The following is a 22,264-nucleotide window of genomic DNA, read 5'->3' as shown; positions in this document are numbered from 1 at the left end:
AATAATTAAGTCTCCTTCTATGTTCATGTTTGTATTTTCAAAATGAATCTTTTATGATTTATTTTGGTTGTCAACAAGAATAGTTAGAAGATTTGTTTAAAAGTTAATACAATCACACTCACATGAAGAATGAAAATCCTTAAGAGGATGTACTGATCATTTCTCGACCTTATTGTTAGGTGACCATGTTGCTTTCAGTTCCTCAACTATCAATTCTTCCCTGATTGATGTTTTTAAGTATATGTTTAATATTTTTATACATATTGGTAAATATATTTTATTACAAGTTAATATGTGTTGAAGAAAGAAAGACATTTTGATATGCATCGTATAAGATTATATTTAACATAGATGATATGATATCCTTTTTCACTCCCCGTGGGGGGGGGTGAATTGTTTTCTACAAAACACCACCCCGTTGGGTGTGTTCCCCAATACCTTCCCATCACCCCACAACACCACCCTAAAATAAAAAAAAAAAAAAAAAAAAAAAAAAAAAAACACCACTTTCCATTTTTCCACCACTCCCCCCAACCCCCCCAAAAAAACACACAACAATTTTTTATTTTTTCCTCACTAACCTCTACTTTTTTTTTTTTTTTCACACCACACCCACCCCAAATCACTCCACAAAAAACACCCACCCCCCCCCACCACACCCCCCCCCCAACCCCCCCCTCCCAACCCACCCCCCCCCCACCAAACCCAAAACCCCACACCAACCCCAACCCCCCACACACAAACAACACAAACCCACAAAACCAAAAACAAAACAAAACAAACAAAAAAAAAACAACTCTTTTTTCCCCTCAATCTTTCTTCCCCCAAAAAAACCACACCACCCCTCCCGCCCTCCCTCCCTTTCTTTTCACAAAGCCTTCCCTCCCAACCGCCCCCTTCTAACCAACAAAAACCCTCATATCATATCATCTATCAGATAATTTAAACCACGTCGACTGCAATATTATAAAGAAACTTCCACGTTTGATTATGGAACTTTTATAGAATTGTAAGCAAATGACTATAAGCATGAGGTGCCTATACATAAACTATCAGAATATTTAAAAGAGACAAAAGATATGAAACTTCCAGTTGTAATAACATATCTTTTATTTGAAATTATGGATAAATGATTAAAGCCTATCGGATTACTTTTGAAAAGGAGATTTCCATGTTTAGATGTTGGTATAACATCTTTTCTACATTGTAGTACATGAATGCATATTATATGCTTCATAGAGGTGCAAGCTTGGTCCTACAAACCCAAATACAGGCATTTTTCACCTATAATTAATATAATTAAGCTCTTCATTTTACTGTTCCAGATGTTCAATATAATTAAATAAAGGTTTAGCCATCTGTCTCCATCTCCTGCAAATGATATTGTCTATAATATTTGGTCATCTTTTATGATGTACCGGTAACAAAATAAAGATTCAAAAGTATTCAAATACATCCCCGTAAAAACCCTACCCTCACAAATATAATAAGCATAGAGAGATTTGTTGTCTTCAAGTCGTGTTGTGTTGTGAATCCTATGATACTTCCAATTGTAATAACAGATCTTTTATTTGGAATTATGGGTAAATGACTAAAACCTATCGAATTACTTTTGAAAAGGAGATTTCCATGTCAATTTTTTATTAATGCATATTTGCACATTTTTAAACACAGGTCTTTTCTACCTAATAGTACATGAATGTAAATTATATGGTTCATAGAGGTGCAAGCAAATCCGAAAGGCAAACATTTCATTTGTAATTGATATAATCAAGCTCTTCATTTAATTGTTCCAAGTATACAATATAATTAAATTAGGGTTTAGCCTTCTATCTCCATCTCCCTCCAAATGATGTTGTCTATGATATTTGGTCATTTTTCTATGATATGCAAGTAACAATATAAAATTTCAAAAGTATTCAAATACGGCCCTTGTAAAAACCCTGACAAGAAAACCCTCACAAATATAATAATTAAGCGAACAGAGATTTGTTGTCTTCAAGTCATATTCTTACGATAGAGCTTCATAATCTCTATTGGAATACTTGTAACCTCATGAATCATATCCTTCAATTCCAATCCATTAACCGTGTCATTCATCAGCATATCTTAAGATGTTGCAGCGTTCTGCTTAACTGAAATGGTAAATATACGCAGTTTGATTTCTGGTTAGACACAAAACTGTAACTCTTTTGATTTTTTCTCCACAAGGGGGTTCCAGTTGAATCTTTTCCTTAGAATTCTGGTGCTGTCACTAAAAACTACAAACTACAAATTCACTTTGTGAATAACTTCTCGTGTGACTCGCCCACATTTGTAATAGAAGATGATTTGAGAGAAAAGGATACGGTTGGGAGTCTTAGGAGTGGTTAGGACAAGCAAGAAAAATTTGAGAGCCTAATTCAATTGAACACCTTACTTTAAGAAAAGTTTTATTATAACATAACCAATTGAACTGTAAGTAATATCGAGCAATTAATATTTTTAAGTATTCAAACTCGAGAAATCTAAACAAGGATTAAACTAAGCTGTAAGCTGCCTATGATAGTAGGTCATTTTTCTATTATATGCCACTAATTAAGAAAATATAGAGCTAAGAGTCTTCAATTATCTCATTCTAGGTACTGACTCTAACAATAGAACCCTGAGAAATATAGTAGAAATGGAGAAAATTATGGTCTTCCAGTTCCATTTCCGCATGATGGAGCTTCATGGTCTCTGTTGGAATACCTGTAATGTCATGAATCAGCCCCTTCAATGTCCGTACGCTTACTGAGTCATCCGTCCTCAGATAACGAATTTCAGTGTTGTTTAGAACTGTAAGGGTAAAGTCACCAAGACGTACGTAGGTGTAACTCATATATATCTGCTTTCCATCTTTTATTCCATAGAAATCAAGGGTGTTTTCATCTGCTAACTCTTTCATATTTTCACCCCACAATTTTTGTCGAGCAACTTCAGCACCTAACGTTGTTTGCAATCTTTGTTTCAGTTCAAGTACAGTCATTGATGGTTCTACGGTCATCTGATATTCGTCCCGATGTTGAGTTTTAAGGCTGATCAACATTTTATCACTTAAGCCTGCTGGCCTGGAGCTAAGATATCTCTGAGAAAAAATTTTAAAAAATAATATTAATAAATTGACAACTTTAACGTAGCTAATTTGAAGAAAAGGAAGAGATGTAGAACTGTTACCAGAAGGTGGCAAGGATCAATATCTAAAGACGACTCCAACCCTCTGTGATGTGAAACGAAATGCAAGAGGTGGGTTCCTTATAATTACAAAATTCATGTTAATTGGATGCTTGTTTAACTTGCTAGTTGCATGATATATGCTCATGGAAGTGGTGGTTGTTTTAACTTTTAACTTGTTAGTTGCATGATCAGAATAAACTGGATAAATTATCGATAAATGAGTGGACAAGTAAGTTTTGTTTTCTTAGTGAATGGGCTGGTAAATTTTTAGCTCTCACATTTTAGAGTTTTAATTCTAAAGCATCATATACGAATCTAATAATAACCTTATAACCTGTCCTACAACTTATAACCTTTGACATTCTCAAGGTACCCCAAGAATATATATACATCCTACTCCTAGGTTTCAACTTTCTAATGCTAAGATGAGCAAATTAAGGCACATAACCAAACACCTTGGGATTATTCAACTTGGGTGGTTTCCCCCACCACATCTCGTTAGGCCGGATCCTTAGAACCTATGGTAACAAAAGACCATCTATTGATCAAGGAAACAACTATAGTAACAAAATGACTCAGAATCCCCTGAGAACCCCATAACTAATAAACATGCATCTTATTTTATTTAAAATTGTTTTGTATATTCTTTCAACAATGCAATTTTGTTGAAGGGTAAATAACAGTACTATGTCTATGAATGCCTTTATCTTTACAATACAAATCAAACAATTCATTGAAATTTTATATTGGTTCTAAGGGTCTTAACTTTCTTACTACTCAAGTTTTTACTAGTGCACACTATTCTTTAAGTTTGGTAAAAGTCTCATCCCTAGTCTTTAATAAAAAGACCTAAGCCTTCTTGGACTAGGTATCAACTAGGGATAGAAAATAAGAGTTACCTCCATAAAACTTGACAAATCCCACACTCCTACCCCCATAAATCAACATATATGTAATTTGATGTGTCACTGAATGTGTGAGACCCGACTCCAAAACTTAACCTATATTGTTTGACTAGGACACAATGCTCATAAAACTCCCATCCAAAACATACAAGTCAAATTGAACCATATACCTAGGGGTGTCAATTTTCAACATGAACCGGCCTGTTATAGCCCAAATCGTTCTTTAATGGGTCGTAATTGGGCTGAGGGTCCTCAGCCTGAACGGTTTCGGACTTGGCGGGCCAGCCCGTGTGCGGCCCCGTCAGTCCATTAGCCTTTTACATAAATTAAATTAAAATGTTGAATGTAATTAATGACCTATTGAATTTGAGTCGGTGTTTGAGACTTTGAGACTTTAGTAGTTGAGTGTTTAACACGTTTAAGTTTTAAGTTTTAACTTTTTAAGTTTCAAATTTCATTTAGTTTTATTATTTTAAAATTTCAAGTCTTAACTATTAACTGTTAACGCCTTAGCATTTTTTATCTCAGGCAGGTGTGTAAACAATGCAAATGAGGACACATATGGTAAGTACACCCTGAATCTAAAATCCATCCATCTTGCCTATCACTTTTAGATATGGTCAACACTTCACAAATGTCTTCATATACATTAGCTTGACCATTACTAGATCCAGGCATATCAGAATGAGATGTTTCACTTTCTTTCATTTTTCTTTTGTATGCAAAACAAATTTTCTTAAAATGACCCACTTTCTTATAGTAAAAACATCTTTTGGTGCTAGAATTAGACTCATTTTTCCTATTATTGTTCTTGTTGTTTTTCTTGATTGTCATACACTTTACCTTTTCCTTTGGGCTTTCTTTGTTTGTAAGAGCCCTTGCCCTTAACAAACAAATTTTCTCTACTCCCTTTAGTATTTCCAGAAGCCAATAACTTTGACTCCCTATTCTTTAGAGCATCAATACATTGTTATAGGGTAATGTTTTGACAAGCATACTTAATTGAATTCTTAACAATAAGATAGTTATTATGAAGGAAATTTAACAAGATAATAGACAGGTCTTGGTCATCCAATTTGCTCTTCTCCCAGATCTGGTCAAGTCTGAACCAATAAACATATTAGGTTCTTATCTAGACGAAGAGGAAAAAAAATAAAAGATGAAGGTTTCGGAAATTTGTTAAGTTATCCACACCTGAAGGATATGTCTCTATTAAACACAATACACCATCGGTGATGGAGAGCAACCAGCAATCACTCAATCCTCAAACAAGATCAAGGAAGAAAGTGGGATCATCTATTGACCTAAGGAGTTTGGGTCATGAGAGAGTTTTTATATTAAAATCATCAAACTTTATGTCTACCCAGAACCCCCCAAGGAGTGTAAACTTAGGTACCAGGGTTCTTAGACAAGGAGAGCAAGGGACTAAGGGAGGAGAATCCTCCGGTAGACTAAATCCCTGCTCAACTCCACTTGGAGGTAAAATATACAAGATATAAAGAAAATTAATTCCAATATGATATACAATTCTAAAAATAAAAAAAAAAAAAAAAAGATTATAATAGTCAAGCATTGATCAATTACACTTTATGGCTAATAATATACAATATAGCATCATTAATTAAGCAAATTGTTAACATAATAGGAATACAAACAAATAAAGTGAATGTTAACAAAGAATATAATAATGCAATCGTATAAATTAGCAATTATAAACAGGATTAATTAAACAATTAAACATATAAGAATTACTCTCATACATAGGTTATACTAATAAGAATAAAAACAAGCATACATATAGAAGAATGCAAGGTTAGGTTATGAGGAGAAGAATATGTATAACAGAAATTAAATTGTAATTAACCTACATACTGGATGAGATCAAACAATCGAATTATATGTAAAACTATACATAAACCCTAATTCGATTCCCTCTAATCACCAATCACAAGGGAGAAGGATCGGGTGGTAATAGACCCATGTAAATTACCTAATTTAAGTAAAAATAACACAAGAGAGTTGATTACGGAGTTCGGTTCATATGAACCTACTCTCCAGGACTCGAGATAAAGTCCGATCTTCACTATGGGTTGAAAGAACTTACAAATGTCAGGGAAATGAAATGTACAAGGATAACCATATAATGGCAACAAAAGATGCTCAAACCTCCATCGAGTCTCCCTCTCCTTGTGATGAACACAAGCCCCTCAAAGGCAAAGAACCTCAAGAACGATGAATAGAGACGAAACCAGAGAGTCAAAGCACAGCCATGGACGAATCGCGAGAGAGCTCAGAAAACCCTCAAATCGTATTTGCAACATATAACTTAAACCAGCCCAGCAACATCATATACAAACAAGTGAACCAGCTGGTTCAACCAAACTAACTTAACACATATGAAATGCCCAGTCACTAAATCTTCACTCTGAAAAAGAAGATAACCAACAGACTACAAATTAACCTTGGGAACACCTTCTGGTGTTACTCACCCTCATTTTGTCATATGGAAGATGATTTGACTAAGCCACTGTAAACCTCAAAAGAGCCTAATTCAATCGAACTCCTTATTTTAGAAAATGATTATTACAAAACTGTAAGTAAATTTGAGCGATGTTTTATGGATTCAAGCTCAATAAATCTAAACAAGGATTGAATTAAGCTGCCTAAGATAGTTTTTCATTTTTCTATGATATGCCACTTACAAAATGAAGAATTAAGGGTCGTCAATTATCATTCTCAATACTAACTTTAACAACAGAACCCTCACAGATAAAATAACTGAAGAGAGAATTATCGTCGTCTTGCAGTGGTATTTCTACATGATGGAGCTTCATGATCTCCATTGGGATACCTGAAACTTCGCGAACAAGCCACTTTAACTCCGATACAGTAATCGTGTCATCGATCATCATGGGATAAGTTGCATTGTTGGTTTTAATTGAAGCTATAAATATACCATGGGGTAAGTAGATGTACTTCATAACTATTCGCATTCCATCTCTGACTCCGTAGTGATCGATGGTTTTTTCATCCGTTAACTTCTTCCCATCGAACCATAATTCTTGTTGAGCAGCTTTGGCACCTGACATTGTTTCCAACCTTTGTTTCAATTCATGTATAGTCATTGAAGGTTGTACAGTCATCTCATGTAGCAAATGATGTTCAATTTCAATAGAGATCAACATTTTATGACACAAGTTTAACCTGAAATTAATTAAGATATATATCCTTAAGAGAAATCATTTTAAAAAAAAACTGGTACTGTTTCGTAGTTAAATTGAACAAAAGAAAGAGATGTTGAACTGTTACCTGAAGATGGCAAGGATCAATATCTAAAGATGATTCCTACCTCTTTGAGTTTTGAAATGCAATACAAATGGTGGACTCCTTAATTTACAAAAATATTCCTTTTAATTTTATGTTTGTTTTAACTCGTTAGTTGCATGATGTGCTCATCTGGAAGTGGTTGATAGTTGTTATTGTGTCTCTCTTAAGCCCCAAAACTGGTTTGCTTTTTCATGATGAATAAGAGAAGTTAGGGTTGGACTGGGCTGTGCTGCACTAATAAGGGTTCTAATCGTGATCGTTGAATAATTTATTGTCATGTGTCACAATCCTAATCATTCATTGTAAGGTATTGCAGGACTGCAAATTGTGGAGGATGTGAATCGGTAGTACCCAGCATTGGATGGTCGGCATCTAGATTTCGTTGAATCTCATCCACTCAAAACATGGTCTGGTTTGTTTAGAAGAAAATCCCTTTCACTTAAGTTGGTTATTCGTGCACATAGTGTTTTGAGCAGTATAAATTCTTTCAATGAAGACTAAATGTCAGACATTCAAAGTTGAGCACCACAAGCACCACCATATCAATGGCACTAGCCTACCAAGATCAAAGCAAAATGGGTAATCAGATCTGCTGAAAGGGTTACAAGAGTCATAATACTTTTGTAGTTATAAAAAATTTGATTTCTGAGTATTGCCCATTGCTCCTTCTAGAGATTGTGGAAGCTCTAATTTGTTTGAAAGACTGATTGCCATCATTGAAATCTGGTAATTACTTTGAGTTCCTTATTATCTTAATGTATCTTACATGAAATCTTGGCCTTACACTAACTTATCTTGATTTTTATAATGTATGATGTATCAGCTATTGCTGTGGATGCAAGACTTTTGTGGAAATATTGCATGGGCCTTTTGAAGGTATTAAACATTCATTCCTTATCCTTAACTCATTCTTCTCAGGTTTACTTATTTGGAAATTTCGGTATTCAGCGAGTGGGAAATATTAGAGAAACAAATTGGGATATGGGACATCTGCCAAAAATGATTTGGAACTTGTGAATATTGCCGAAAATTTCGAAGGTCCATCGATCCATGACCACCACACAACACCAATCTCCATCATTGCTTCAATTTATCTTCCTCCATCGTTAACGATGATAAAGCTTTAACCAAGAGGACTGATGGGCATTTTGAAGGATTGACTTTGCAAGTGCGGCGTGGATTTTGCCTTCGAGAATTTAACCTATGTGCTATGGCTGGGGATCTTGCCTGAGAAAAACATAAGTCGATATTCGTCTTCTCCCTTTCCTACGGAAATGAACCCTATCCCTTTTCTCTAATAGCATGGCGTGAAGAGCTCTGCAACTCATCTTCTCGAGGTTCACACATTAGGCAGCGACACTTGTTTAACCTGCAAATCTTCTTCTCTCTACTTCGCCAAACCTTTGCATCTCGTCTTCTTCACTTCACCAGCGGCAATCCTTCACTCCACAATTGGGGGCTCTAATCATAGATCTGAACAAGTGATGGGTATTAACGAAATCTCGACAAAATCGTCAGGATCGTCAGGTTCTCCAAGGGGCGAACTAGCGAATTTTGCCGAAACTTCACACCTTGTTCGATATATTAATCTTCCGTTAGCTTTCACAAAAAGAAAAAAGAAAAAAAATCTTCCGTCGCTTATGAACCAAAGAATTTCATCAGAAGAAAAAAAAATTCCTCGACTATGCACACCTCTATGCTATACATAGCAGTGCACTTTTATCCCAAATGGAAAGTTGTGATTAAAGGTTTAATTTTGAATTAAAAAAAAACCTCAATATTCTTTTAATTTTTTAGTTTCCTCATCTACTTGTTTGGCATATAAATGCATTGTTGTACACAATAGAAAGATGTGTGCTTTAGAGGATGTTTTTCCGAATTTCTTCACCCAACACCCTTTTTTTTTTTTGGTAGAATCACCCAGCACCTTTAATATCTTGGTGGTCATCAATTAGACTTTTATGATGACTTAAAACGACACTTAAATTATAAAATAAAGAACAACTTACACTGGCACCCCAAAATGGAGGCCTTAAAGTACTCTCTCCCTCACCTCCTCTCTCCGCCTCTCTGGCCATCTTTTCCACCTCCACCCCTCTTCTCTGCCTCTATGTGTGTCTTCTCCACTTCCACTGCTCTCTTCGCCTCTCTGGTCTTCTCCAACTCTCTCCCTCTCTCCGCCTCTCCCGTGAAGTCCCTGTGTAGAGGAAAAAAAATCAGTTTCTCATTCTCTCGGTCTTTATCCGTTTTCCTCTTTTTTCTCAATTGGTGAAAAGGTTTCAGGTTATTTGAGAAGAAAAAAAAATTAAGGTAGATGCAATATCTAGTAGCGCATTCCGCAAGTCTGAAGGTTTTACGCCAGAGTTGGAAGTATCTCCTGTGGATCTGGAAGTTTTGCTGCTGTGAGAGTCTCATGTTGCTTGTCGCTGTCAGTGTGTTTTCGCCGTTGCTGTTGTTTCCGCCCTTGTGGCATGTTATCGCTCCACCCTTGTGGCGTGTTATCTTTCTGTTCTTGTGGCTTGTATTTCTGCCCTTGTGGCATGTCTATGTCTGCCTTTGTGGCATGTCGCCTTTTATGGCGTTCGTGATGAAGGATATGTATGCCGTATTCCTTGTGCTTAATGTTTGTTGTGGTCGTTACAACCATTATTCTAAGGGCTTGGACTTGACCCATTCCTTAGCTAGGATGACCTTGCATATTACATATATGTATGACATTTGGTCAATTTTCATTCCTTGGTTTGGATCGAACCTTGTGTTTTCATGCACTTATCTTATGTATTTCACTATTTCTGTCTTTTTTTTATGTGTTTGTATTTCCTTTCAAGTTTATGAATGAAGTTTTTTAGTTTAGTATTTAAAAAAAAGAAAAATTTGAAATTGGGATATCCTGTGAAATCGTGCTTATCCCCACAACATGTACGTACCCATCAAGATGGCCTACTTCTCACCCACTTTAGATTCATATCCACGTTAAAAAAACAATCTTATCCCTTTAAACTTGTTTGACATTTAAGCCCTGCCTCCAATTAAACGTCTCTCTGCCCTCTGCAACCCAAAAGACCTGCCAAGTCTGTCATTCGTGTATGTATTCCTCCATTGTTGGGTTGGGTAGCTAGTGATCAGTGAAGAAGAAGAAGAACGTTTTCCATCTCTTCTCTGTTGAAAGTTGAAACCCTTTCACTCTACTGGCTCGCTTAGTTCAGTAGAAAGAAAACAATCGAATCTCCTTCATGGGTTTGGACAAGCTCTGGGACGATACACTTGCTGGACCTCGGCAAGAGAAAGGTCTTGGCAAGCTCCGGAAGTAGTCCACCTTCAGTTTCCGATCTAATTCCGATAAGTGTATGCTTCTTGAGCTCTTAACCAGAACAACTCAGATCCATGCATGGATCTCTTTTCCAAATCTTTGGTACTTTGATTGTAATTTTCTGATTTGTTTTGGTTTACAGTAGTATCAGAAGGAGCAAACACAAGATTATATGGTGATGATAGTGGAGAGGAGTCGGTGAGGGTTACGCGCAGGATCATGATATTAAAACCTCCTGGAAATTATGGATCACCGACGATTTCACCGGCCGGATCCACTCCTCCGGTTTCTCCATTTTCCGGTGAACCCTCCTGCTATTTCTCATCCTGGATAACGTAGTTTAATCATTAATCATTCCCTGACCTGAGGGGTAATTTTGGTATTTCAAAGTCTAGGAATTCTCGTGATCTCATCAACGGAGAGTCAATCAGCCTTGACTGACACGGTTGATTCCTTGATTTTTCCTTATAAGGACAAATGTAACCCTGTGACCTAATTTCTCCGATATTCATGGATTTCTAAATTCTGATGGGTGTCTTTTTGGGCTCAATTCGTTTCATCTGCTTTGAACTTGTCATGCATCACTCAAATGTTTATGGGTTAGATTGGTTTTTAATGATGGTGGTGGTGGGGTGGCAGGAAATAGGGGATCGAATCTGTTCCGGCGAAGGTCAACGTCTAATGCATACGAGAGATTGGCAAGGGATGATGGAGCCAGGAGCTCTTCTTCTCCTTACGATTTGTGAATATGAGTGACACAACTGTTGACGACGACGCTGACGATGATGAAGATGATGACGATAATCAGGGCTCGTACTACAGCTCTTTTTTTGAAGCCAGCTAATGCGAAATTCTTCTGCTTTTTTACTATAAATAAGTGTATTTTTCAAGTACTTCTAGTGTACTGATGAGTAGTTTAAAAGAGTCTTTCTATGTGTACAGGATATGGTGTCTGTGAGTAGTGTTGTGGTCACTTTTGATGTAGTTGCAGTTGTTGCGGCAAAGCATAAGCTTCGGTGAGATGGGGAAGGAAGGGATCAATGAAACTGTACTACTACTACTACCTCCCTAATGTCTCCTGGTTATGCATCCTTCGCTCCTTGCGCTCTGAGAGACCCACAAGCATAGTGTTGATATTTTCTTTATCTCTTGGAGTCTAAAATCAATCAGTTTGGACTCTTGAGATCCACAAGCATAATTGATACACTTTGAAGCTCAAAATCAATCATTTTTCACTCTGAGACCCTTTAGCATAATTGATCATCTATCAAGCTCAAAATCAATTGATTTTCTATGGAAAAGAAAAAGGGCGAGAAAGCATTGTGTGTCTCTCTAAATTTGGCTCCTAACTGGATAGCATGTATGTAAGTCATGCAACCACTGCTGATACCCAATAATATAGAATGATTGAGTCTCCTTTATGTTCATGTTTGTATTTTCAAAATGAATCTTTTATGATTCATTTCATTGGTAGTCCTTAGAAGGTTTGTTTAATAGTTAATAATACAGTCACTTTGATATGAAAATGAAAATCCCTAAGGATAGACTGATCATGTCACGACCTTATTTTACTATTTCAGGTGTACAATATAACTAAATAAGAGTTTAACTTTCTATCTCAATCTCCTATGTTATTTGGTCATTTTCCTATGATGCCAGTAACAAAATAAAGACTCAAAACTCTTCAAATACATTCCCTGTAAAAACCCTGATAAGAGAACCCTCGCAAATATAATAAGCGAAGAGAGATTTGTTATCTTCAAGTCGTGTTGTCTCATGATATAGTTTCATGATCTCTACTGGAATACCTGTAACCTCATGAATCATATACTTCAGTTCTAATACAGTGACTGTGTCATCCATCACCATATCATAAGATGTTTCAGCATTATGCTTAACTGAAATGGTAAATATACCATTAGGTAAGTAGATGTAATTCATAAATAACTCCATCCCATCTCTTACTCGATAGTGATCAAGGGTTTTTTCACCTGCTAACCTCTGCCCGTTGAACCATAATTCTTGTTGAGCAGCTTTGGCACCTGACCTTGTTTCCAAATTTAGTTTCACTTCATTTATAGTCGTTGAAGGTAGCACAAACATCTCATATAGTATCATATGTTCAGTTTCAACGGAGACTAACATTTTATCAGATATGCTTAACTTGGATTACCTAGCTAAACTGAAGAGAAGGAAGAGATGTTGAACTGCTACCTGAAGATGGCAAGGATCAATGTTAAAATTATGACTGGAGCATACCCTCTTTGATTTGAAATGCAATGCAAATTAAATGTGGGCTCCATAATTACAAAACTCATGTTAATTTCATGTTTGTAAGGGTGTCAATGGTTCAGTTTGGAGCAGTTTTAGGTGGGGTCTAATGGTTTCAAGGTAAAAATACATAGCCCAAACACCAACCATTTGCAAAATAACTATTTTGGCTTGGTGTGATTTGGTGTCCTTTGGGTTCAGGTTGACTAATGGTTTAGATTGGAGTGAGCTATTTTTTGAGATCATTATCAACCCATTTTTAAACCGCTATAACTCTTTTCAAATTATAATCTCTTTTAACACAATTAATAAGCCAGCATAATATTCGATCTAGATAGTGATTTAGTCCATTTGATTTGGCCTAATGGGTCACTAACGGGTTAGATTGAACCAGCTCAAACCATATGGCCTCCCCCCCCCCCCAATCCGTACCCCATCCAAGAAGCCTAGACTTGGAACAATTTGAGTCATAACTAGCCAATTTGGTTTGGTCTATAAATTGACACACCTGTATGTTTGTTTTGACTTTTAAGTTGCATGATATGTTCATTTGAAGGTGGTTGTTAGTTGTTACAGTGTTTCTCTTCTATTCAAGTGGAGTCTATATCTATAAGGGGTAATCTGGGTATATCATTTGTATTACTTGGTTTTGGCTGAACCGGTTGGTTCAGTTTTTTGTATATCATATCATTGGGCCAGTTCACTCTCATTCGTATGCAAAACACGAATTGGGGGTTTTCTGAGTTTGGAGTTTCTGAGCTCTAGCGATTCTGGCTATGGCGATGTTCTTCCTTGATCTTCATCTTTGAGCTTCGTTCTTGGATGATCCTTGTATCACTCTAAAGGTAAGATGCTCAGCAAAGGAAGGGGAACACTCGATGGCTTTCTTGAGGCGATTCGGTGAAGACTGGCTAAGTTGCTGGTTGTATGAATCTCCTTCTGTGGTCTGCTCTTTGATGTGATTCTAGAGGACTTTCATTCCTCACATGAAGAGTGATACTCGATGGTGATTTGAGCCAAATGGTTGCCATATACGGTGACTTCTGTACTTTTCATATTTCCCCTGATTTCTATAATTATCTTTGATTATAGTGGATCGGATTTTATCTAGAGTCCCGAAGACGTAGGTTCGAAAAAACTGAACTCCGTAATCAAACTCTCGTGTTCTTCTTCTTGCTTAATTAGGGTAATAATGCATAGTCTAAACCTCGGTTAACGATCACAAGATCATCTACCAAATGGTTTCATCTCTAAATATTTTTTTATTTCGAATGTGAGCCAACATAGAATGTGTGGTCAAATGTGTCAGGTATGAGATGATCCAGACTCATTCAAGTGGTATTGGTATTTTCTTCTATTCAAATTAAAATCAATTAAATTAACTTGATTTTGTGATTGATTCTGGCTCTTAAAAACCTGGACGTAATCTTTAGAACACAAATTATGCGGTGGTTGAGGAATCCAAATTGATATGTTGGCATCTGAAATTTTCTAAATTGGCACATATTCGTTGTTTATCTGAATTAAAAATTAAAGGGCTGTCATTTCCATCATCACTAATGCAGACATCATAATAGTTTTGAACTAAAAAAAAAATCTAGAGAAAGATTAAACTGAAATAAGTATGGAATGGTGAACTAATTAGCTGCCTATGATATGCCACTAATAACATAAAGATTGAACAGAACTCAATCATCATTCTGTAAGAACCCTAATGGTGGAACCTTCAGAGATATAATAAATGTAGAGAGCTTTGTCATCTTCCAATCTTGCTTGCTTATGATAGAGCGTCATGGACTGAATTGGGATACCTGTAACCCTTTGAATCATAAGCTTCAATTGGGGTACAGTTTTTGACTCATCAACATTCACTATATTATGACTTGCATGGGAGGTTCTCGCTGTAACGGTAAACAAACCAATGGGTAAGTAGACATAAGTCATGAAGAACTCCATCCTGTCTGCTGCTCCATAGTAACAAAGAGTATTTTGATCTTGTAATCTCAACCCATCAAACCGCCATAATTCTTGTTGATCAGCTTTGGCACCTGAAATCTCTTCAAAATTTTCTTTCATTTGTTGTACAGTCATTGAAGATCGCACACTCATGACATATCGTAATTCATGTTCAGTTTCGATGGAGATGATCATTTTTATCTCGTAAGCTTAACCTTGGAATTAATATATCTTTGATAGGAAGTTGAGAACTAATATTAGCTTGTTAAATTGAAGAAGTTACCTGAAGATGGCAAGAATCACTATTTAAGGATGACTCACGATCTTTGATTTAAACACAAAAATCATATTAATTTGATGTTTGGTTTAACTTGTTAGTTGCATGATATATGTTCATTTGGAAGTTGCTGTGAGTTTGTTACTGCATTTCTAGAACATCTATTCAAGTTCTGGTTTGCTTCAAATCAAAATCAACTGGACTTGATTCTGATCAGACTGGTTCTGGGCCTTCTGGCTCTTACTTGGACCTTTATGAGCCAAAGAAAGAACCCGACAGTTTATACTTTGAATACACTGAAACTCAAAATTAATATGTTCAAATACAGATGAGGGGATTAAGTTATCCATCATGTACCATCAATTACCATTGTTCGGTCAGCTTGCACCAGACGCGGTTCACTCTCGATCTATTCCCGGTTCTTACATCAACCAGATGGACCGCTGGTCTGAACTAACCCATACACGTTTTGACACCCTTGCTCGGGCCAACCAATAAAAATTTCGAACATCATCTTAATTAGTAGGGGTGCAAGTTTGGCCCTGGGGGCCCTGACCCGCCCTAATTTACAAAACTCATGTTAATTTGATGTTTGTTTTAATTTGTTGATTGCATGATGTGCTCGTATGAAAGTGGTTAATAGTTGTTATTGTGTCTCTCTTAAGCCCCAAAAGTGGTTTGCTTTTTCATGATGAATAAGAGAAGTTAGGGTTGGGCTAGGTTGTGCTACACTAATATGGGATTTAATCGTGACCATTGGATAATTTATTGTCATGTGTCGTAATCCTAATGATTAATTGTAGGGTATTGCAGGACTGTAAATTGTAGAGGATGTGAATCCGTAGTACTTAGCATTGGATGGTCGACAAATATGATGGAATGCAAAATTTGAGCTCCTTAATTACAAGTTTCATGTTAATTTGATGTTTGTAGAGGTGTCAATTGTTGGGTTTGGGGGGCTAAAAATCCCAAACCCAAACACTGACCATTTGTAAAACAGCAATATCGGTTTGGTATCAATTGGATGAGACTTGGGTTCGGGTTGACTAACAATTTTGGATTCTGGATAGATCGGTTTTGAGACCATTAACTACCCTTTATTAAACCGTTATACCTCACTTCAAGTAAAAATACTATGGGTCTTTGATTTTGCCTCTTAGGCTTAGGGTCCAAAAAAATCGATATCTTTAAACGTCTTTAACCTCTTTAAAGTGTAAAGTAAACTTAGAATCTTATTGGAAAAAATAAGACACACGAGCTATCAATGTAGAAACACAAAAAGCTATCGTTTTAGGCTGTCTCTCTTAAGCCCCAAAAGTGGTTTGCTTTTTCATGACGAAAAAAGAGAATTTGTTAGGGTTATGTTGGGCTGTGCTGCACCAATATGGGTTTTGATCGTGATCGTTAGATAATTTATTTGTCATGTGTCACAATCCTAATGATTAGTTGTGGGGTATTGCAGGACTGCAAATTGTAAAGGATGTGAATCCGTATTACCCAAAATTGGATGCTCGCCATCTAGATTTCATTGAATCTCATCCACTCAAAACATGGTCTGGGTCGTTTAGAAGAAAATCCTGGCTTACTTTCACTTAAGTTAACTATTCGTCCACATAGTGTTTTGAGCAGTTGAGATTCTTTTAATGAAGACTAAATGCGACCATTCAAAGTTGAGCACCACAAGCACCACCATGTCAACGGCACTAGCCTACCAAGATCAAGGCAGAATGGATAATCAAATCTGCTGAAAGGGTCTCAAGAGTCGTAATACTTTTGCAGTTACAAAAATTTTGACTTTGGGTGTACGCATGGTAATGGTTTGAAGTATCCCACAATTCAATGCAATAAGCAATGTACATATCCATATTTGTGTTAACTTCAACCAGATATGTAGATCAGTGATGTTTGATTTCTGGTTAGACACAAAACTGTAACCCTTTTGATTTTTTTCTCCAAAGGGGGTTCCAGTTGAATCTTTTCATTACAATTCTGGCGGTGTCACTAAAAACCACAAACTACAAATTAACCTTGTGAATACCTTCTCGTCTCACTCACCCACATTTTGACATTTTATCATACAGATGATGATTTGACTATTTTAACTATGGATCAAGAGAAAAAGATACGGTTGGGGAGTCTTAAGGAGTAATTAGGACAACCCAGAAAATTTTGAGAGCCTAATTCAATTGAACACTTTACTTTAAGAAAATGATTATTATAACAGAACTAATTGATGAACAGTAAGTAATATCCAGCAATATTTTAAGTATTTAAACTCATCAATAAATCTAAACAAGGATTAAACTAAGCTGTAAGCTGCCTATGATAGTAGGTCATTTTTCTATTATATGCCACTAAGAAAATAAAGTGCTAACAGTCTTCATCCGTTATCTCATCATCGGTACTATCATCAGTTATCTCTTTTTCGGTACTAACTCCAACAACAGAACTCTCTTCATCAGTTATCTCATTCTCGGTACTAACTCTAACAACAGAACTCTCTTCATCAGTTATCTCATTCTCGGTACTAACTCCAACAACAGAACTCTCTTCAGTTATCTCATTATCGGTACTATCATCAGTTATCCCATTCTCGGTATTATCATCAGTTCTGCCATTCTCGGTACTAACAACAGAACCCTCTTCAATTATCTCATTCTCGGTACTAACTCTAACAACAGAACCCTCAGAAATATAGTAGAAATAGAGAAAATTATGGTCTTCCAGTTCCATTTCAGCATGATGGAGCTTCATGATCTCTGTTGGAACACCTGAAATGTCATGAATCTTCTTCTTCAATGTCCCTACACTTAGTGTGTCCTCCACCTTCAGAAGATGAGTTTCAGTGTTGTTCTTAACTGAAATGGTAAAGTCACCATCACGTACGTAGGTGTAAGTCATAAATATCTCATGTCCATCTTTTACTCTATAGAAATCAAGGGTGTTTTCATCTGCTAACTTCTCAGCCAACCATAATTTTTGTCGAGCAGCTTTGGCACCTAACTTTGTTTCCAATCTTTGTTTCAGTTCACGTATAGTCACTGAGGGTTGTACAGTCATCTCATGTCGGTCCCAATTTTGAGTTTTAATGGAGATCAACATTTTATCACGTAAGCCTGACTTGTAGCTAAGATATCTCTGAGAGGAAATTTTAAAAATTAATATTAATAAATTGAGAACTATAACGTAGCTAAATTGAAGAAAACAAAGAGATGTAGAACTGTTACCAGAAGGTGCCAAAGACTCCAACCCGGCCTCTGTGATTTGAAATGAAATGCAAAAGGTGGGCTCCTTATAATTACAGAATTCATGTTAATTGGATACTTGTTTTAACTTGCTAGTTGCATGATATGTTCATCTGGAAGTGGCTGTTGTTTTAAATTGTTAGTTGCATGATCATTTGGAAGTGGTTGATAGTTGCCACCTGTCTCTCTTCCATGGATTTTTATTTGATGCAGCTAAAGGCTGAAATTTCGCCACGTAATCAAAATGAAATCAAACGGTGTAGAATCAAGTAGTGGGGTTCATTTGTTAATAAAAATTTTTATTTTTATATTATAAGGGTTTAATAGGCCCTATCAACTTAGCACCGTCCATAATAGGCAAGGATAAGCCCTCATACAAAAAATGCGATGTAATTCAGATTGAAGGAATTAGAAGGACTAACGTAGACTTAAAATAAACTAAAGTGATGAGAATGGATATGCACAGCTTAAGCTTTGGATCGAGTATGACCTAAAACATAGCTGATTGGGAGGTTAGAATATCAAAAAAAAAAAAAACATGAGAAAGATCTGATGCAATGCATCTGTGTGTATTGTATTGAACCTCAATGGATAATATATACAAGAATAATTTTCTAATATAATTATTACATAGATGGAATACACAACTACATGAATCGAGTTTCCTAATCTTATATACACAAATAAGGACTTTACAATAAGGTATCGGATATACATAATTGGATGAGGTGTTAAGATAAGATTGCATGATGTGCTTTGAAAATTAAGAGAATCCATGTAGTCAAACCCATTTAATTGGAATAACGCTTGCTTTTGTTTTTGTTGTAGTAAGTAAGGTTATGTCGCTACTCTCTAGATTGAAGGAGATTAAGAACATCAAGAAAATAAGAAGGAAAATGGGGAGGAGAAGGGTCTCTTGAATTGATTAGAAGCTTGACTATTTCATTTACAGGTTCAAATTAGATAGTTTTATTTGATTTATGAGGTGTGCAGATGTTACGAGTATGGTTGGTAAGTATGGTCTAATGGGAGGGTAAGGGAACGAATGGAATGACATTTTAAGAAGTAAGTCATGGTTGGGAATACTAAGGTTAGAATGGCAGTAAAAGGGTTTTTTATATAAGGAATTAAAAAAAACAAAAAGTATGGTCTAATGGGAGGGTAAATTGTAAGGGATATCTGAATTGGAATGACATTTTAAGAAGTAAGTCATGGTTAGAGAATACTAAGGTTAGAATGGCAGTAAAATAGAGTAGTCCTAGTTTATATATGTAATAGGACAAAGCAATTTCAAGGTAATGAAAACACAACAATTTCTATCCTTTATCTCTTCGTTTCGAGGAGGTTTGTTGCCCTAGAAGCAACTCTTTCTTTTGCTTCCCTTATCCGTAATTGACGATTGTATCAGCAAATAAAGCTCGTAGCTAGGGTAGCAAGTAGCGGTCTACCTCTGCCCCTTATGGTATCCATAAGCACTGTCGTGGATAATGTGGCACCTGGAGAATATGTGCCAGTGCCCTAGTAGAAAAGCGGATCTCTATCTCTCTGACCCTGCTCTTGAGAATGAGTCTGAAAGGACGACCTGGTCCTCTAACCTCCTCGATAGAAGCAAGGTTGCTGAAGAACAACCTCACTAGCTCAGGATAGACGGGCAGGTCCGCCATGAACAGATGAGTCCATGTCTAAGTGTCGAATCTCTGTCGGATCCTGAACACCCTCAGCTCTCGTAGGTGAAGAAGCCGCCCATACTCTATGTGACAGTACTCGAAGAATGCCTCGTACAGGAACTCTGCATGCGGTTAGAGTCACAATAAACAATGCTTAACAATAATCATGCTAAATTATCAAGAATCTTAACCAATATGCCCTAACATACCCTCACAGAGGTTGATTGCATAAAACCCCTCTAGATTTCACCAAGAACCAAACCCTAATCATTGCTTTGATACTATTGTTGCGACTTGGTGATTAACTTGGTGCAAGGTTAAACAATAATATCAATGAATAGAGGAACATACGAAGAGTTTGATGACATAGTTCAACCAAGATGGCTATGTCTCCAGAGCTTAGGTAGAACTCTAATCCACTACAGCAAGGTGAGATTACAGTTACAGTACTTGTTCAAGAACATGATCGAATATAGATCTAAGCCCTAGACCAAAAACCCCATGAAATCTGATCCATTTGAGCTAAGAATCATCCAACATCCTCAAGAAACATGCTGGAATCATTAAACATCAAAAGAGAAAAGAGAGAAACCCGAACCATAAAGTCACAACTCCCTATGACTTCTAAAATCCATAAATGAAACGCCCTTACAAATGAAATGAACCAACTCAAATACCATAAATATGACTAGTCTAACCAAGGATCAAATTAGCACCAGCTCAAGAAGATCAGACCAAGGATAAACACCAGCTTTTACTAGAAAGAATATAAAATTCATCCCAAAAAAATAGATCAGTAATGCTTGGTTTCTGTTAGACACAAAATTGTAACCCTTTAGAGTTTTTCTCCGCCAGGGAGTTCCAGTTGACTCTTTTCCTCCAACTAGTAGAATTCTTGTGATGCCACCAAATTTTTCACACCGAAAAGGAAAATAAGAACGAACTAGAAAGTGATTTTCTAAACAGTAAACACCTTCTGGTGTGACTCTCTCTCTCGATTTGTCATACGGAAGATGATTTGATTATTTTTTTTTTTTTTTGGTAAATGATTTGATTATTTTGATCATGAATAAAAAAGATACAAAATCAGGATATAACTAGTTAAATTTCATAGCCCAATTCAATCCAACACCTTATTTTAGCAAAGCATTATTACAAAACTAACTGAACTTTAAGTAAATTTGAGGAATGTTTCAAGTATTTAAACTCCAGAAATGTAAACTATGATCGAACTAAAAAAAACGTTTAAATTGGTGAACTAAGAATCAACCGTCATCAATTATCATTCTCGATATTAACTTTAATAACAGAACCATCAGAGACATAATAAGCGTTGAGAGAAAAATCGTCCTCCTTCAATCGTATATTTGCATGATAGAAGTTCATGGTCTCTATTGGAATATCTGAAAACTGATTAATCCTCCACTTCAATGTCGATACAGTAACCACATCAGTCACCCTTAATGGATAAGTTGCAACGTTGGTCTTAACTGAAATAGAAATTTCACCATGGGGTAAGTAGGTGTAATTCATAAGTATCCTCGTTCCATCTTTTACTCCATGGTAATCGAGGGTTTTTTCATCTTTTAAATTCTTCCCATCCAACCGTAATTCTTGTTGAGCAGCTTTGGCACCTATCTGTGTTTCCACCATTTGTTTCAATTCATGTACAGTCGTTGAAGGTTGTACAGGAACCCTTACTAGGATATGATGATCAGTTTCAATGGAGACGAACATTTTACCAGTTAAGCTTGACCTGGAACTAAGATATCATTAAGGGAAAATTAGAGAGAAAATAAATTGAGAACCATTACCTAGCAAAATTCAAGAAAAGAAAGAGATGTTGAACTGTTACCTGAAGATGGCAAAGGATCAATATCTAAAGATGACTACTACCCTCTAAGATATGAAATGCAACGCAAAAGGTGGGCTACTTAGTTTCAAAATTCATGTTAATTTGATGTTTATTTTAACTTGCAAGTCGCATGATATGCTCATCTGAAGAGTTGTTACTGCATCTCTCTTCTATTCGGGTTAACTTTTGCTTCCGCTGAACTCCACAAATTTTGGGTCATAATTACTTTATTCTTTTTTTTTTTTTTTTTTTTACT

At 36.2% G+C, this 22,264-nt stretch overlaps 2 protein-coding genes and 1 pseudogene across 3 annotated transcripts; 1 reads left to right on the top strand and 2 right to left on the bottom strand.

The window, feature by feature from the left end:
• The first annotated feature begins 10,465 nt into the window (after nt 1–10,465).
• LOC149019650 (dormancy-associated protein homolog 3-like) lies at nt 10,466–12,215 on the top strand (annotated as a pseudogene). The gene is made up of 3 exons (XR_016172727.1): nt 10,466–10,772; nt 10,880–11,038; nt 11,377–12,215. The product of XR_016172727.1 is annotated as a dormancy-associated protein homolog 3-like (transcript).
• A 196-nt stretch (nt 12,216–12,411) lies between these two features.
• On the bottom strand, nt 12,412–12,882 carry LOC149019649 (ubiquitin-NEDD8-like protein RUB2). Its single transcript, XM_089154115.1, has one exon. The coding sequence runs from the start codon at nt 12,880–12,882 to the stop codon at nt 12,412–12,414; it is 471 nt and encodes a 156-aa protein (XP_089010241.1).
• A 1,821-nt stretch (nt 12,883–14,703) lies between these two features.
• On the bottom strand, nt 14,704–15,159 carry LOC149019648 (ubiquitin-like protein-NEDD8-like protein RUB3). The gene has a single exon (XM_089154114.1). It carries the CDS (start codon nt 15,157–15,159, stop codon nt 14,704–14,706), a length of 456 nt encoding a protein of 151 aa, XP_089010240.1.
• Between the last annotated feature and the right edge of the window lie 7,105 nt (nt 15,160–22,264).

Source organism: Hakea prostrata, chromosome 4, assembly GCF_041222555.1.
Source record: "Hakea prostrata isolate BN-2017 chromosome 4, UWA_Hpros_2, whole genome shotgun sequence".
Taxonomy (NCBI): Eukaryota; Viridiplantae; Streptophyta; class Magnoliopsida; order Proteales; family Proteaceae; genus Hakea; species Hakea prostrata.
Note: the sequence above shows the minus strand (reverse complement) of the source record. Positions and strands in the feature narration are given on the sequence as shown.

Coding starts and splice junctions, on each gene's coding strand:
- LOC149019649 (XM_089154115.1), bottom strand. CDS start 12,882: ATGTTAGTCTCCGTTGAAACTGAACATATGATACTATATGAGATGTTT.
- LOC149019648 (XM_089154114.1), bottom strand. CDS start 15,159: ATGATCATCTCCATCGAAACTGAACATGAATTACGATATGTCATGAGT.